This window comes from Panthera tigris, chromosome A1 (genome assembly GCF_018350195.1).
Source record: "Panthera tigris isolate Pti1 chromosome A1, P.tigris_Pti1_mat1.1, whole genome shotgun sequence".
Taxonomy (NCBI): Eukaryota; Metazoa; Chordata; class Mammalia; order Carnivora; family Felidae; genus Panthera; species Panthera tigris.
Window position 1 is genome coordinate 169905366 of NC_056660.1, and position 13417 is coordinate 169918782.

At 35.8% G+C, this 13417-nt stretch overlaps 1 protein-coding gene across 3 annotated transcripts in view; it reads left to right on the forward strand.

Annotated features, from left to right (window-relative positions):
* WDR36 (WD repeat domain 36) overlaps positions 1 to 4016 on the forward strand; it is a 43300-nt gene extending 39284 nt beyond the window's left edge. For all 3 annotated transcript variants that reach the window (XM_007094095.3, XM_042991188.1, XM_042991185.1), the window contains exon 23: positions 775 to 4016. In XM_007094095.3, coding sequence (XP_007094157.2) covers positions 775 to 924 — 150 coding nt within the window. In that variant the 3' untranslated portion in view covers positions 925 to 4016. The remainder of the gene's footprint in view (positions 1 to 774) is intronic.
* Positions 4017 to 13417: the final 9401 nt, after the last annotated feature.

The window sequence follows — 13417 nt, forward strand, 5'->3', positions numbered from 1 at the left end:
TGTATGATCATAAAGAGAAAGTTAGGTTTTGTGTTGATTTTTTGTTTGTTTGCTTTTGTTTTTCCTGCTGCTGAAATCAAAATACTTCTATCCTGGTTGAAGGAGTTTCAAGTAATTTGGCAAGAACAGTTGTTTTTATGACTAACATAATGGAAAATTCCTGTTTATTGCAGTAGCATGTTTGTATTGAAGGAAGTAGATGATGCTGACTTGTGTTAACAGATAATGATACTTCATCTTTCCTATTTGTATCTAAAATGAGTTTACACTTGATCTAATTATGTGCAACTTAAAGTAGACATTTAGATGGTAGAATATAGGATGAAAAAAATAGAATGCCACAAATTTTTTCTCTATCTTTTCCCAAAATTATCAAGTATAGTTTCTGAAAATAAATGTACATAAATCTTTAGAAGATAAAGTAAAGGGCCCTCAATCATTCATTACCAGTAGGTTCCAATGAAAAGAGAAACCTTAAAGAAGCACAGAAATACAGAGTTAGTGTTAGAACTAGGACCTTGTTTCTGCATCTGTATTAGGACTTTCCTTAGGTAGAGGAGAGTGATGACAGCTTCAGTTCTACTAAGGGAGAGACAATACCATAAAGGAACTCATAATAAAAGTTCGATAGAAGAGAGGGAAATGGAAATTGGTAATAAACCAACATCTAAGAAAAAAATACAATAGTATCTTCTGCTGTTCCTTGGTAAGAAGGTTAAATCTAGAATAAACAAAATTTTAATTTTCTTAAATGTTACAATATTTTTCTTTCAGTTACATCTTAAATTGCTTCCTTCAGAACCAGTACTTCTAGAAGAATTGACAAAGTTGTCATCACAAGTGGAAGAAAACTGGATCCATTTACAGTCACTCTTCAATCAAAGCATGTGTATTTTAAATTATATAAAAAGTGCTTTGTTATAAAAACAAATTTAAGTTACCAAATAAATCAAAGACTTTTGTATTAAATGGGTTCCGTTTAAGTCATACCTTATTTTCCAAGTTTCATATGAAAAGAAATGCCAGTGCTACCAACTAGTCAGTCATTCTTCACTTTAAATGATAAATATTATCTTGAAATAAAATTTTACCTGTCATTTGTTTTAAAGACTTATAGAATCTACTCAATGACTTATTTTCCAAGTCTCTTCACATCAGTTACCTTGTATATGACTTTATTGAATTATCATCATCAGCTCCTATTTTTTAAATATCTATAATGTAAGAGATGCTAGGTATTTCATGTAAAAAAGTGCTGAATTGAAAATAAACTTATATATAATACAGTATAAAAGTGCCTTTATGATTTGAAGGAAAAAGGCATGTTTCCTTCCTTGGTGGCCTTTGATGAAAACATGGATCATTGACTCTTAGAGCTTAGTTAGATCATTGACTCAGACATTAGTGCAGTCCACCTGTAATGCAGAAAAAGAAGCTGCTAAGGTCATCTTGGGATCTCAGTGACAGATCCAGATTTTCTAATGCTGCCCAGTGCCCTCTCCATTAGAGCCTTTCTAAAGCAACTTGTTCTTTTATAAGTAAGGTGAGAGGCACTTTCACAAGGCAAATTGCTGTAGGAGACAGTTGAATTAGATACCTAAGATAGGGGAGGGAAATTCTGGGCTCCATTGAAGATATCCTTCAAAAATGTTTTTGCCTTAAAGATGATCTTTTTATTTGGGAAGAAACTACTGACTATGTACTTTTCTCTCCTAACCATTTCAAAACCAGATAGCTCTGGAAGTTTCTCTCATTATTGTTTTCTTTTCATGATTTAAGACTTGAGCGAAACATGAATTGGCAAGAAGCAGTTCCTTCTTGAAAGGTGCTGGAGGTCATCATGAAAGCTGCTTTGCCTCCTGTTTGTGTCTGCTTTCCCTACTACCAAAAAAAGTCTTTTAGGATGGAGCTAAGGTCACAAATGAGTGAATGAACTTTTCAGTCTTCGTATCCGTTAACTGAAGCCCCATCAGTATGAGAAGTTGATAGAGGACTTAATAGTGGGACTATGCTATCACAAATGCAAATACTTTCCCAAATAGCAGAAAAAAGCAGAGGACAGTTGCCACTTACATGGTAGATCTTCGAGATACAATGTGGTATGACTGCTTTGGTGTTCTTTTTGTCCTTGTAGAGGTGTGAAAAACTATGTTACTACAGGCAATTTGTTTAAGAATTGGAAGCCATATTGATAATGTAATATTTGTAAAGTTTAATCTACTTAAAAAAGATAAAGCAATTCCTAAAAGCACAGTCCTCTGAAAACAATTTTTAGTCTATACATTCATAAGTAGTAGTATTCATAAAATGCAGCTGGTTGTATTTGAATACCAATATTCTCATTAGAAAAGGTTTTACAGAATAATCTCTAGAAAGAATAGTCCTCACAAGATGATCAGTGATAACTTTAAATATCAAAGCATTTTTGTTTATAAGCTTAATAAAACTAGTGACTGAAATGTTAATAATGACTTAAGTCTAAAAACTATTTCCCTCTGCCCCAAATACTATATTCTAAAGATATGGCAAAATGTCAATATATAACCATGTACCATGTGAATTTTATAAGTAACTAAAAAACAAAATAATAAGAGCTTAAGTTGATACTGTATTGCTTTTATAAATCTTGAACTGAACTTTTTTCTCTCTTTCAAATGAGAATATAGGAGTTGAGTATATCATTTCTATCAGAGGTATCTTTAGGTAGTATTAACATCATTTTGGCAGGTAATCTTCCAGAATCTTTCCTGTATGTTCACATCAAGTAGGGAGGGAGAAAGAAATACAGAGAATAATTTTGAGTGTATATTTTTTCTTAAAATGTATCGGTTTGTGCAAACTGCTTTTCTTTACATTTCATATTACAAATGTAGCATATGACTGCATTTTACTTGTAAAATACATCAGAGAAAAGTCTATTTTTGACAATCACCTTCAATCCCAATACCCTCCCTGTTAAGCACCAATTGTTAACTTTCTACCTAGACCTTTTTCCATGAATGTATATACATGCTATATATAAGCACAGGAAATGAAGTGTATAGTTTCAATTTTTACCTAAATATATGCATATCATTCTACAACTTTTCTACTTGGCTTATTTCAGTATAATCACACCTAATTTCTTTACTTTTGTTTAAAAAAAAAGAAAGATTGTTCCACAATTATTTAGTCTAAAATGGACACTTCAGGGAGTTTTGTTTTGTTTTTTCCTGATTACAAAACAATGCTAAAGGAACATCATCCTGTATTACATTGTGCATAAAAGGATTTCTCTGTAGTATATGCTTAGGCTTTGAATTGTTGGACCCAAGTCAGGCAGTTTTAAAGGGATATTTCAAGAGATACTTCAGTTGGCTTCCAAAATGGCTGTTATCAATTTGCAGTTTCTTCGCAGCAATGGAGGAGTATCCATTTCCTAGGACACTTGATATTAGATTTTTAAATTTTTTATTTAATGAGTAAAAACTTGTTTTTTTATTGTTTTAATTCAAAACTCTGACAGTAGTAAGGATGGGCATCTTTTCATGTTTATTTTAGACTATTTTTATATTTCTTATGTGACTTGCCTTTTGGCAACATGGCTCATTTTTTTGTTGAATGATTTGTCTTTATCTCATGTTTTGTTTTGTTTTTTTTATATGGTGTAGATATTAGTCTTTTATGTCTGTTACCAATGTTTACTCATTGATCACTTGTATTTAAGTTTACTTATGGTGTCTTTTTTTAATAGATGTTTTATATTTATATATACAAGTTGATAATTTTTATTACTTATTTCAAAATATAAAACATATTCTGTATTCTAAGACATTTATCATGTGTGCATCCCATCAGTTCTTCGTTGAGACTTGATTTTTGGAAGAGTAAGATACAGAGCTACTTTTATGCAAAAATTCAAAAACCATTAATGAATTCCTCTTTTCTCACTGATTGGAAATGCTGTTTTATTGTGTGCTAAATTCTTTGAGATATTTGATATCCCAAATAAATAATAAATGGCTTTGTTTCTCGTTTGCTGATGTATTTTCAGTTTTGTTGGGGTTTACACCTGGCTAATGTTTTTCCCAAAAATGTCTTGACTGTTTGTGAGCATATCTTGAAGTTATGCTTTTGTGCTAAATTAATAGGATTTGGAGAGATTTACAATAGTATTTCTCTTCAAGAACAGTATGAATTCATTAAACTAGATCTTTTGTGGACTTGGTTTAATAAGACTTCTTTACATGCATTTTTGACAGATTTATTTCTGGGTGTTTAATTTTTGTTGCTATAGTGAAATAGACCTTTTTTCTCAAATATTTTTTAATTGCTCATTGCTGTCATGGCAAAAGCAATTTTGTTTTTATATACTAATTTATTATGATGCTGCAGAACTCCTTTAAAAGTTTGTCAACATTCTTACTTAAAAAATCCACAAGAATCCCATCTTTTCCAATTGATGAGATTATTTCCTATACAATATTGGTATTTTATTTAATTGTTCTTAAGATTGCTTTAGTTAGTATCTAGCACAGAATGTTGGATACTGGAAGTGTCTAGAAAATAATAGTCTTGCTACTGACTTCAGTGAAAAAACTTTTAATGTGTCACCATTAAGGATAATATATGCTATGAATTTCTAGTTCAGTTCTATCTTATGATTTTCTACTTAAAATTTAAACTAGTAGGTATAAAATTTTATTAAGTGATTATTCTGCATATATTGGAGGATCAGTATCTTTAGTGTCATTTAGTGAATTTTATTCAAAGATTTCTAATATTAAGTTATTTTTCATTCTTAGGATAATAGAACTGTTTCCAAGTAAGATGAAACTGGTGTATTTTTCTGTTTCAAAGAGTTATCCTTGATTTTTTTTTTTTAAGTAACCTCTACACCCATGGTGGGACTAGAACTCATGACCTCGAGATCAAGAGTTGCATGCTGTACTGACTGAGTCAGCCAGGTGCCCCTATCCTTGGTATTTTTTTAAAACTTGCTTAGTCAAAGGGGAAAAGTCTTGCACAAAGTCTTTTTTTTTTTTTTTTTTTTTTTTTTTTTATGTTTGTGTTTGAGAGACAGAGCATGAGCAGGGCAGGGGCAGAGAAAGATGGAGAATCCAAAGCAGGCTCTAGGTTCTGAGCTGTCAGCACAGAGCCTGATGCGGGGCTCAAACTCAGGAACTGTGAGATCATGACTTGAGCCAAAGTGGGATGCTTAACCAACTGAGCCACCCAGGCGCCCCTTGCACAAAGTCTTTGTTGAGATTTTTGCCCATTTAATTTTTTCTATGGTTACTGAACTAATTCGTTTTGCTATCTCTTCACAAACCAGTATTGGTAAATTACATTTTCCTTACAAATCATGACTTTAATCTAGATTTTGAAATTTATTAATGCAAGTTATATTAGGGTTATGCTTTTTTATTAATTGCTTGGTTCCAAGTGACAGAAACCCAACTCAAATACATGAGTGTCAAATACAAAGTCCAGGGATAATGTTGGCTTTACCTACCGCTGTATCCACAGATTTCTCAAGAATCAGTCAGGTTCTCTAGATCTCCTTTTCGCTGCCGTTATTGGCTAATTGTATAGTCATGATCTCTTCATCCTCTGACTCTTCAGATACTTATTGAGGACCTACTATATACTAGAACTTTTTTGTGTGCTAGAAATATACATGATCAAAACTTGAGGTAATACAGCTCTGAATTGGCATGTTTTCCCCATGAACTAATTAGAGATTATCTTTAAACAAATCCTGAAATACAAGTCTACTTAAACTTTGAACCTGTAGTTGAGGAGTGGGCCGTATAATGACATACTTAAGCAGAGGGAGAGGCCAGTGAAAGTTTACACACACATTTCCATGTGGGTGACATTTGGAGAACTCTGGAAGTTTCCACCTGCTTCTTGAGGGAAATGAGGCACAGAGTTGAGAGTATAGTGCCAACAGGCTGTCTCTAGAGTCATTGGCAGAGTGATCTGTAACCCTATAGGAGGGTGTAGCGATACCATCCTACTTCAGGGACCAGTTGGAAGGTCGGCTGAGATTCAGGGCACAGGCTAAGTAGGATGAAGATGGTGGGTGGAGGGAAGGGGCGGGGAGGATCTGGCAACACAGATGGCTTTCCCTCTACCCACATGCCACCTTGGAAAGGAGACGGGACTGGATTGGTGTTTGTGAGCACTGAAGAAAAAGTTCTCACTTTGAGCTGATGTTCAGGGCTGCTTTGGCCAGCGAAAACAGCAGCAGCAGCAAACTGCACATAGCTTTTATTTTTTTAATCAGATATCAGTATTAAAGCATATCAAGGTATAGAATGAGAAAACAAAGGATCTTCTGGTGGTTATGTGAAAACATGCAGAAAATACATGCAGCTCCAAGGAGTGCCAGAAAGTTACAAAGGATTTTGTGTCTAACCGTCATCTGGGGAGATCATGGGGCTCTGTTCTCATAATGCTATCATGTATGGCAGCCGTGAGACCAGAACATTGCTGACAATTCAGCAATTACCCCATTCATCCTTCAGGACTTAACAATACATTTTCTAGAAGTAACTCCACATCTCCCCTGTTTTGTTTTTTATTAGCAGGACCAAGAGTTGTCATGGAAGTGAGCAACTGGATATTGCTAAAGAACATCTTGGGTGACTTGTTAGGGGAGGAAAGAGACCTCATCGTTTTGATAACTTCAACAAAAAACAAGATCATTAGCAGTATTATAATAGTGTTAAACCAGGAGTATAGATTAAACCCAGAGAACCAATTTTTTGGATTGATTCAGTTAGAAATATGAATTAGAGTGTCAATTGTGGCCTGTTGGCTTTCTTGTTGAAGCTCTAGTAATTGTGCAATCTGATTTCCAAGTTGTTAATGGAGACGTTTAGGGGCGAGTCAAATGCCTGATTAAGATGTCTATGCATCTGATTCCAGGACTCATTGTATTAAATGGGAGTGATACAGTAGATCGTGAAACTTGAGCCACATACAAGTTGTGATCAGGTCCATAATGCTTGTTGATGTTCTAGCCAGACAATAGCAGTTTCTGATGGCTGAAGTTGGGCAAGGATTTGTTGAATAATTCTCATTGTTCTTCCATATCTAATATAGTATTATGCATATATTGATTTATTTGGTGTGCAGTTTTTAAGGAGATAGCTAAAGAGGTGGCTGCTGTATTTGCTGTTACTGCAAGTGCTGTATCAATGTTTAGAACAATTGTACTGGACCCTAAATTGGTCCTTTATTCTGTACCATACTTTGGGTTTTGGGAGTTCTGTTTTCATTTGAAAATAACCTGAGCATAGCATAAGGAAAATTTCTAGTTGTAAATAATTTAATGTAAATAGGGCTCTCAATCTGGCTGTAGGGGTGACCTTTCCCCTTTTTTTGTTTTAGTAATAATAGCCATCAATAATAGGCCCAGAAACTTCTTGGTTCTTTTTCTTTCTTCTAATGCAGAGATAAGCTGTTGCAATGGGAACCCCCTTTGCCAAGGTCTATTTAATTGGACCAGCAACCAGAGTTGTGCTTTTTGTTTGGCGATGTAAACAAAGGTTACATGTAAATGTGATATGTTTGTAGTAGAGAAACGGGGTCACCCATGTTTTGTTTCCTATGAAAATAGTATGTATCTTATTAAAATCTGGAGTTGCAGATGTAAGAAAGTATATGATCTTGTAGTACATATAATAATGCTGTTAATTTCATTGGTATAGGACCAGTTAAATTTGCCATGCATACATAAATGTAGCAGGACCATGTCTAAATTTTTTTTGAACAAATGGTAGGCCAATCCTCCAACAGGAAGTTTTAATAGAGGAATAGGCACTAGTGGAATATTTACATCCAAGTATCAGACCGACAAATCCGGGATTCCATCTGGGGTTAGAAGCACCAAAATGGAAAGGAAGTGACCAATTCCAGGTATGTCCTTCCCAAGTTCTATTACTTTTTATCACCGTCAGTCCTTAGGGCCCCCAATTTGTAAGAATTGTATTGTTAAATAGGGATATTTGGGTAAAATTATGTGAATGGCAAAGGTTCCATGAAAAGCCATCATAGGACTCCATCTTTAGCCAGGGTCTGGTGCATATTGGCACTGGAGGTTTTGGTATTCATTTTCCCTCAGTCATGTTTCCTCCTATTACTATTGTGAGAACAAAATGTTGATATTTGATAGTACTTACCCAAGATTCATCTTTTGGTGTTTTAAGTATGCTATTCATGTACCACCACTTGTCAAGAGGGATACAGAGGCTTTTGTTAATATTGCTAGTGTTAGGATTATAACAGAAACATAGAGGGATGCCCAAGTGAGGAAAAGACCAATTTATTGAGAGTCTGTGTGATGGATAGTTAGATGAATCATCAGCATTAATGGGAATCCAATATCTTCCAGTAATAGAGGAGTCATTAGACAAGAAAGGAGTTTGGGGATCTTCCCAAGAAACTAGATCAAACACAGGAAGTCTAAGAAGATAAGCTCCATAGGTAAAAGTAGAATGTGAGTGAGCAAAATCAACAGGTAACGAATGCAGACATATTAGCAGGAATATTACCTTTACTGAGTTGGCAGGAAGGCAAGAGATGATAGGGTCATCTCTTTTCAGGGGTCACGGGCATGGCCGTGTTGATTAGAAACTCTTCACCCTGTGAGGTTAGTTTTTTAACATTAGCCTCCATCTCCAGGAAATGCCTCCATTGGCTAAGTGATCAGTCTTCTTCTATGGATTTGACATCCCGCTGGGAGGGGTCATTGTCATCATTATAACCTTGTGGGTTATAAGGAATTCCAGTGGAGTGGTATGTTCCAGGTAATATTCCAAATAAAAAGGCCCAGTTGGTCAAAAGATTTCATTTACAATTTAAATCTTGGGAAGTTTGTTGAAACCTTAGAAAGTTATAAAGCACATCCTAAATAGGATTACAATAGATCATTATAAGTCTTAATTATTTATTTAACCAAGGTGGCAATAAGTGATTTTTTTCAAGACAAATATGTAGGGTTATATAGTTGTTTGCAAAATTTAGTTCTATTAACATTGAGAAGTTTTAACTAAGTAATCAAAGACCCGGTAAAGACAAAACATAAAGCTTTGGTTTTTTTGGCAGACAAAAGAGAAAAGACCTTTTTTTACCTTTTTTTTTTTTCTCAAGAGCAAATCAACAATCCAAGAAAATCTTGTCTTTTCACACAGACAAATGGAATAGGATAGAGGACCCAGAATTGGACCCACAAATGTATGGCCAACTAATCTTTGACAAAGCAGGAAAGAGCATCCAATGGAAAAAAGTCTCTTCAGCAAATGGTGCTTGGAGAACTGGACAGCAAAATGCAGAAGAATGAAACTAGACCACTTTCTTATACCATACACAAAAATCAACTCAAAATGGATTAAAGGCCTAAATGTGAGACAGGAAACCATCAAAACCCTAGAGGAGAAAGGAGGCAACAACCTCTTTGACCTCAGCTGCAACAATACCTTACTAGACACATCACCAAAGGCAAGGGAATTAAAAGCAAAAATGAACTATTGTGACCTCATCAAGATAAAAACCTTCTGCACTGCAAAGGAAACAACAAAACTAAAAGGCAACCAATGGAATGGGAAAAGATATTTGCAAATGACATATCGGATAAAGGGCTAGTATCCAAAATCTATAAAGAATTTACCAAACTCCACACCCAGAAAACAAATAATCCAGTGAAGAAATGGGAAGAAGACATGAATAGACACTTTTCCAAAGAAGACATCCAGATGGCCAACGGACACGTGAAAAGATGTTCAACGTCACTCATCATCAGGGAAATACAAATCAAAACCACACTGAGATACCATGTCACACTGGTCAGAGTGGCTAAAGTGAACAAATTGGGAAACTACAGATGCTAGCAAGGATGTGGAGAAACAGGAACCCTGTTGCACTGTTGGTGGGAATGCAAACTGGTGCAACCACTCTGGAAAACAGTGTGGATGTTCCTCAAAAAATTAAAAATAGAGCTGCCCTATGACCTAGCAATAGCACTACTAGGAACTTACCCAAGAGATACAGGAGTGCTGATGCATAGGGGCACATGTACCCCAATGTTTATAGCAGTGCTTTCAACAATAGCCAAATTATGGAAAGAGCCTGAATGTCCACCAAATGATGAATGGATAAGAAGATGTGGTTTATATATTCAATGGAATACTGCTTGGTAATGAGGTAGAATGAAATCATTCCATTTGCAGCAATGTGGATGGAACTGGAAGGTATTATGCTGGGTGAAATAAGTTAGTCAGAGAAGGACAGATATCATATGTTTTCACTCATATGTGGATCTTGAGAAACTCAACAGATGACCATGGAGGAAGGGTAGAGGGAAAAATAGTTACAAACAGAGAGGGAGGGAGGCAAACCATAGGAGACTTTTAAATATACAGAGAACAAACTGAGGGTGGATGGGGGGGGGGGCATAAGGGAGAGGGAAAATAGGTGATAGGCATTGAGGAAGGCACTTGTTGGGATGAACACTGGGGTGTTGTATGTAAGCCAATTTAACAATAAATTATATTCATAAAAAAAGAACCTAGAAAAAAAAAACCTTCTCTTTTGAACAGAAAAAAGCAGAATTTCAATCTTGTATTGGTGTATTTTAAAAATCCATTCATTTTAACCTTAGTCTTGACCGTACATAAAATTCCTTTTCAGACTTCCCTTCACGAACCTCCTGTAACTTGCCTTTGCATTTAGATTTTGTCCCAAGCCATTTCTCTTCAAGCCACCAGTCTTATTTAGGACAAAATTATTTTCTTTTACCTTCATCAAAAATATATTTCTTTTTCTTATACCTTTTTTGACATATCTCCTACTTTTCTACATACAGAGTTGCTTTATTTTCATCAGGCTTAATTACATTTAGCAGAATTTTAACTCTTAGAAACCTTAGTTTCCAGTGAAAACCGGAAGTAGTACTACTGAAGTAGTAACCAATTGTGAACTGTTACATTCTTTAAATGTAATGTTAGAATTCTTTAAATGGCAAATTTACGAATCATTTAAGCATAAAGCATTAAGCTTTTGGGCAGTAGGCCCAAATATCCTTAGTTTTCCAGTAATAAGTCAAAAATGTAAACCTACATTTAATAATTAATGCTTCAGCATTCCATCTGATTTGGAAAAGGCTTAAATGTCCAATGAATTTAATTTTAATATATTATCCAAGCAAACCTTTAAAATTTTGGGTTATCAAAGACCCTGAGAGCTATCTTAACAATTATTTATGAAAATCTTTGAGATAGAATTAGCCATCATTTTAAGTCGTCTTTTTGTTAACAAATTGCAACAGAGATAACATGAGCTTATTTGACCTTCAGTAAACATAGGTAGAAAAAGTTATATATTTAATGTTGATAATTCTAAAGACAGGTGTATTTTAATGGAAACAATAAACTTAAATCACTTTAACTACCAAATATGTTCAATTTGGGTCCATTTGAAAATAAGCAATTTGTTTACCATTGTCAGTTTTATCTGGGACATTGGTGGGGAGACTGGAAATGGGTAGCGTAAGTCCAAGGGGATGCTCTTTGCTCCTTGACAGCAAAGGGAGGAGGTGTCGATGGTTCCAGAGGCATGGAAGATGTAGGCTGCACCCAAGGTGGTGCAGAAACCGGAAGAGGGTGAAGGGAAGGCAGAAGAGGTGAGGTGCCTCCAGGAAGGCTGGAGGTGGATAAAAGTCCAGTGGACAGAGAAAGAGGTTTTCCAGTCCTAATGCCCGTCAGCTAGGACAGATGAGCAGATGCAGGGTTTTTTTTGTTTGTGTGGAAATGGGAAGTTTTCCGAAACAAAAGGAGTTTCAGCAGCTTAGGAATATTCCTTAAAACCTCCTTCCTGAGGTAGACTAACCAGAGACAATTGGCTCCAATTCTCATAGTCTAATTAACTCAGGTAATGAATGAGGGAGAGGCCCCCACATACAATTAGAGTAACCTGAGTCTATTAGGAAGGATGTACAGTGAGAGCAAAAGAAACAAGAAGACAAGGGATTGTGCACGCCTGATTGGGACAGAAAAGATTAAGGATATTTTTCTCATCTCATTGTAAGCATTGAGTGCCCTAGTTCCTACCTGGATGAGCGGATGGACTTTCCCCATTTTTGGGCCTGAGATATGAGGTGCGCAGCTACAGCCTGGAGGCAGTCAATTCTGCTGGTCCCTTTTGGGCACCACTTGTTGCCTCGCACCGAAGAAAAAGTTCTCAGACACTTAGATTGAGCTGACATGCAGGGCTGCTTCAGCCAGCGAAAACAGCAGCAGCAGCAAACTGCACACAGCTTTTATTTTATTTTTTTAAATCAGTTATCAGTATTCAAGAATATCAAGGCATAGAACAAGAAAACAAAGGATCTTCTGGTGGTTATGTGAAAACATGCAGAAAGTGCATGCAGCTCCAAGGAGTGCCAGGAAGTTACAAAGGATTTTGTATGTAACCGTCATTTGAGGGGATCATGGGGCTCTGTTCTCCTAATGCTATCACGTATGGCAGCCTTGAGACCAGAACATTGCTGACGACTCAACAATTACCCCCATCCACCCTTCAGGACTTACAATACACTTTCTAGAAATAACTCCACAGATTAGAGCACTGAAAAGAAAGAAACAGACTTAGTAGAAACTTTGAACATTAAATTTCACTATTCAGAAAAGCCTAGGCTAATGTGAAAGAGATAGCATACTTTTTACTTGGTAATTTTGTACCCCCACCCCCTACTCCAACTCCAGTTGTATGAGGGCTTATGGATGATATTTTATCAGTTATAAAACGAATTTTATGGGGATTTTTTTCAGTGTCTGTTCTATATGTTGAATTTCCCAGTTCCAGTTATCCAGCTGAATTCTACTAAATACCTATAAAGAGGTATATACAACAGTTTTCATCTCCATTTTTAAAAAGTGATTTAGTTGGGCCACAAAATATGTAGATACAATGACTTAATGTTCACTGAAAAGAAATAAGTGGTATAAATACTAGACAAATAATTATTAGTAATATCATTTATTTGCTGTTATGTCCAGCAATGAGTATTTCCAATCAGAGTTTTGGTTGGTTGGTTGGGGTTTTTTTGCTACCATTTAAATATTTTCCACTCTCTGACTCAGTTCCAGTCTTTACAACTTATTTATTTTGGCTCTTTTGCGTCATCTGAACTTTCCAAGTCTGGCATCTTGTCCTACAATTCTGGCCCATGTTTCCTCACTCCTAGTCACACCCTGCTCTTTAGCATAAATATTATGCAAGCCCAGTGGGCGAATGAGTGGCAGGTGACTGGGTTGCCGGGCCTGGATTCACCCTAAGAAGTATATACCAAAGGTGACAGCCTTCCCATCCAGCAAGGTGTTGCACTTCTTCCTTCCTTAATTTATTCCTTCTGTCTCATCACATACTTAGC